Raw genomic sequence first — 3,160 nt, forward strand, 5'->3', positions numbered from 1 at the left:
GAGAGAGAGAGAGAGAGAGAGAGAAGAAGAAGAAGAAGAAGAAGAAGAAGAGAGAGAGAGAGAAGAGAGAGAGAGAACGTGCCGAAAGTCACCCCCGCGTTTACCCCCGATGGCTTCTGCGTCGTGTTGATTCCGCCGTCGCGTGACGTCGCGTCGTCTTTTAATAGTCCGCCTTTCCGCGACCGGTTCGCCCGTATGATACGACACGATACGTCTACATACGTATACGTACGTCGCAGCTCGTCGGGGAGACGCGCCCTCGTTCGACCTTGAACGGCTATAACCGGTGCGTAACGTTCGATGTACGGAGCATCGTCGCTGTTAATCGCGACAACTAGCCGACCGCGAGTCACCGTCACCGCAGCACCACCGTAGCAGGTCTGTGCTCCTTTTATTCTGTTTACTTCCTCCTTGGCGCTTATTCCTCGACGCAAGACTGCCTCGGCGGCGAAATGGCGAAGAAAACGTACGATCTGTTGTTCAAGCTACTCCTCATCGGCGACTCCGGCGTCGGCAAGACCTGCATACTATTCCGTTTCTCGGACGATGCCTTCTCCACCACGTTCATTTCCACAATAGGTGAGAGAAAGAGACGGAGAGTGAGGGAAGGAGATCGGGAAAGGCCGGTAGAGATTCTTTCGTCGATGACGACTTGGCTTGCATTTTTTTCCCGGCAATTAGGTTAGAATATCGCGCTTCGATTAGAAATTACGGCCGTCACGTTCCGTAAAATTCAATCCAATCGAGCTGATCGGCCGCTTTGTTTCGTGTGTGAGGACCACACACGTGCGTGTACATACACACACACACGTACATATTATTCGCATTGGTGATCAGGGTGTAATTATCAGCCTGTTTTTCTTTGAAAAAAAAAAAAATTGCACTTTGCTTCGCGAGATTTTAGCGAAGTCATACATCCATTTATATGAGCATAAATAAATAGATATTGCACAAGAGATGTATATGATTTTTAAGTAATATACAAATTATTCTCTTTTATATACAAATAATTATTTAATAAAAATAAAAAATAAAAACTAAGATACCTTTCACAATTAAAATATAGTCAAAGTATATTTTCTATAATTAATTTATATTTTCATAATGTAATTAGGATACACAAAATATGTACTTAGAGTTTCTCGAAATTGTAATTGTATTTAAATTGTTATTCTTTTTATTGAATGGAACATAAGTATTTTTTTTTTCTTGCAGGTATCGATTTTAAAATCAAGACGGTAGAATTAAGAGGAAAGAAAATCAAATTACAGATATGGTGAGTTGTACATGAACATTAAAAATTTTCTATATATTTATATGGTTTTGTTTATCTGCAGGGACACAGCTGGACAAGAAAGATTTCACACTATTACAACATCATACTATAGAGGAGCTATGGGAATTATGCTTGTTTATGATATTACTAACGAAAAGACATTTGAAAATATCGTGAAATGGTTGAGGAATATTGATGAAGTGAGTATAATATACTCCATTTTACAATTTACAAATTTATGTTTCATTTCTTATATTAAACACATAATGATTGTCGTAAATATTTCCTATAGCATGCAAATGAAGATGTGGAGAAAATGATCTTAGGAAATAAAAGTGATATGGAAGAAAAACGCGTTGTTAGTACAGAGAAAGGAGAAGCGGTAAATATTCTATAGATAAATTTTCTTGATATATTACGAGCAATGTGATAAAATCTTTTATCAAAAACATGGTGGGTTTTATAGACATAATATACAAATCGAACATATAATATATGCTAAGGAATGCTTTGCGGTGGCCGCCATATGTGAGAGAGAAGCAATACTCGGATCTCTCTTTTCTTTCTAACAAAAGTTGTTTTCTGTCTGTTAAAGCGAACAGAATAAAAGTTGTTCTTCAACTTTTAGAGAAAAAAGAAAGATCTAAGTTTTATCATATCTCTCTCGCATGCTATACTCGATCTATCTGTACTACATCTATGATAATTTCTTTAACCAAAATTTGTATCTTGTTTACAGATAGCGAGAGAACATGGCATTAGATTTATGGAGACGTCTGCGAAAGCGAACATCAATATCGATCGAGCATTTAGCGAACTAGCAGAAGCAATATTGGACAAAACTCATGGCAGGGAACCACAAGACGCGCCCGACAGAGTAACGGTTGATCGAAGGGTAGAAAGAAATTCGAATCGGTGCTGCTAATTTTACATATTATTTATTTTAACGGCGCATAACGAACTATATATCAGCTCGTGCCACCTGGGATAGATCCCTCGATATAGATTTAGAGCGTAATTTAAAGCATAATAACATAAACACTTCACGACACTGCCTGATCTAATCCAATCTCACTTTTGATCTGATGAAAAAAACATTTTTCTATGCTGCAATCGAAAATTGCTAATAAAGATGATTTGACCGATCCAATATTTTTAAAAAAATTATGTTTTTTAATTAAATCTATATAAATGTTAATAAGTTTATAAAAACGCGCGCGGTTTTATGCATATACAATTGTATCTACGACTGTACGTGTGATATATATAAACAAAATTTCATTAGTTTATACGGATGTAGTAAAAAAATTTTTTAAACATAGATTTCACTGGCGAAAATCTTCATGTTTCACGTAAAGCATTGCATCGTTGTGCGGAAAACAATTAGGATATTGTTTATACATATTGTTTATTATGAGGCTGCAATTTGTTACCATATTGAGTGTGAGTATGAGTGTCGTCGGCTTCTAATCTTGATCATTTTTTTGAACATTGAACGCTTTTCTGCGTGAATAATCGCACCACAATGCTTATTTGTACATTTAAATTAGGGAGAACTTAAACCAAAAGCTTCTACCGTTTTATGTACGGCCGATTTACTATAAATATAAATATTCGCAATTTCGAATTTGTCGTTTTTATTTCTTAGGCAAATGCGCGCGCACACACATACACATACACACATATATACATATATCCTGCATGGAATGAGTTTGCATATTTATAGATGCGAAATTGTCATTAACAGACATTAATAATAACAATTATACATAGACATTTTAATGCAAGTATTGAAGATAATAGTATATATATGCTTTATATATATATATATATATATATATATATATACACACACACACACAATATATATATATATATAATAAT

At 35.4% G+C, this 3,160-nt stretch overlaps 1 protein-coding gene across 1 annotated transcript; it reads left to right on the forward strand.

Annotated features, from left to right (window-relative positions):
• The first annotated feature begins 452 nt into the window (after positions 1-452).
• Positions 453-2,201, forward strand: LOC105619221 (ras-related protein Rab-10). The gene is made up of 5 exons (XM_012200748.1): positions 453-579; positions 1,216-1,276; positions 1,338-1,476; positions 1,569-1,658; positions 2,016-2,201. The coding sequence occupies exons 1-5, from the start codon at positions 453-455 to the stop codon at positions 2,199-2,201; spliced, it is 603 nt and encodes a 200-aa protein (XP_012056138.1).
• Positions 2,202-3,160: the final 959 nt, after the last annotated feature.

This window comes from Atta cephalotes (genome assembly GCF_000143395.1).
Source record: "Atta cephalotes unplaced genomic scaffold scaffold00002, whole genome shotgun sequence".
NCBI lineage: Eukaryota > Metazoa > Arthropoda > Insecta > Hymenoptera > Formicidae > Atta > Atta cephalotes.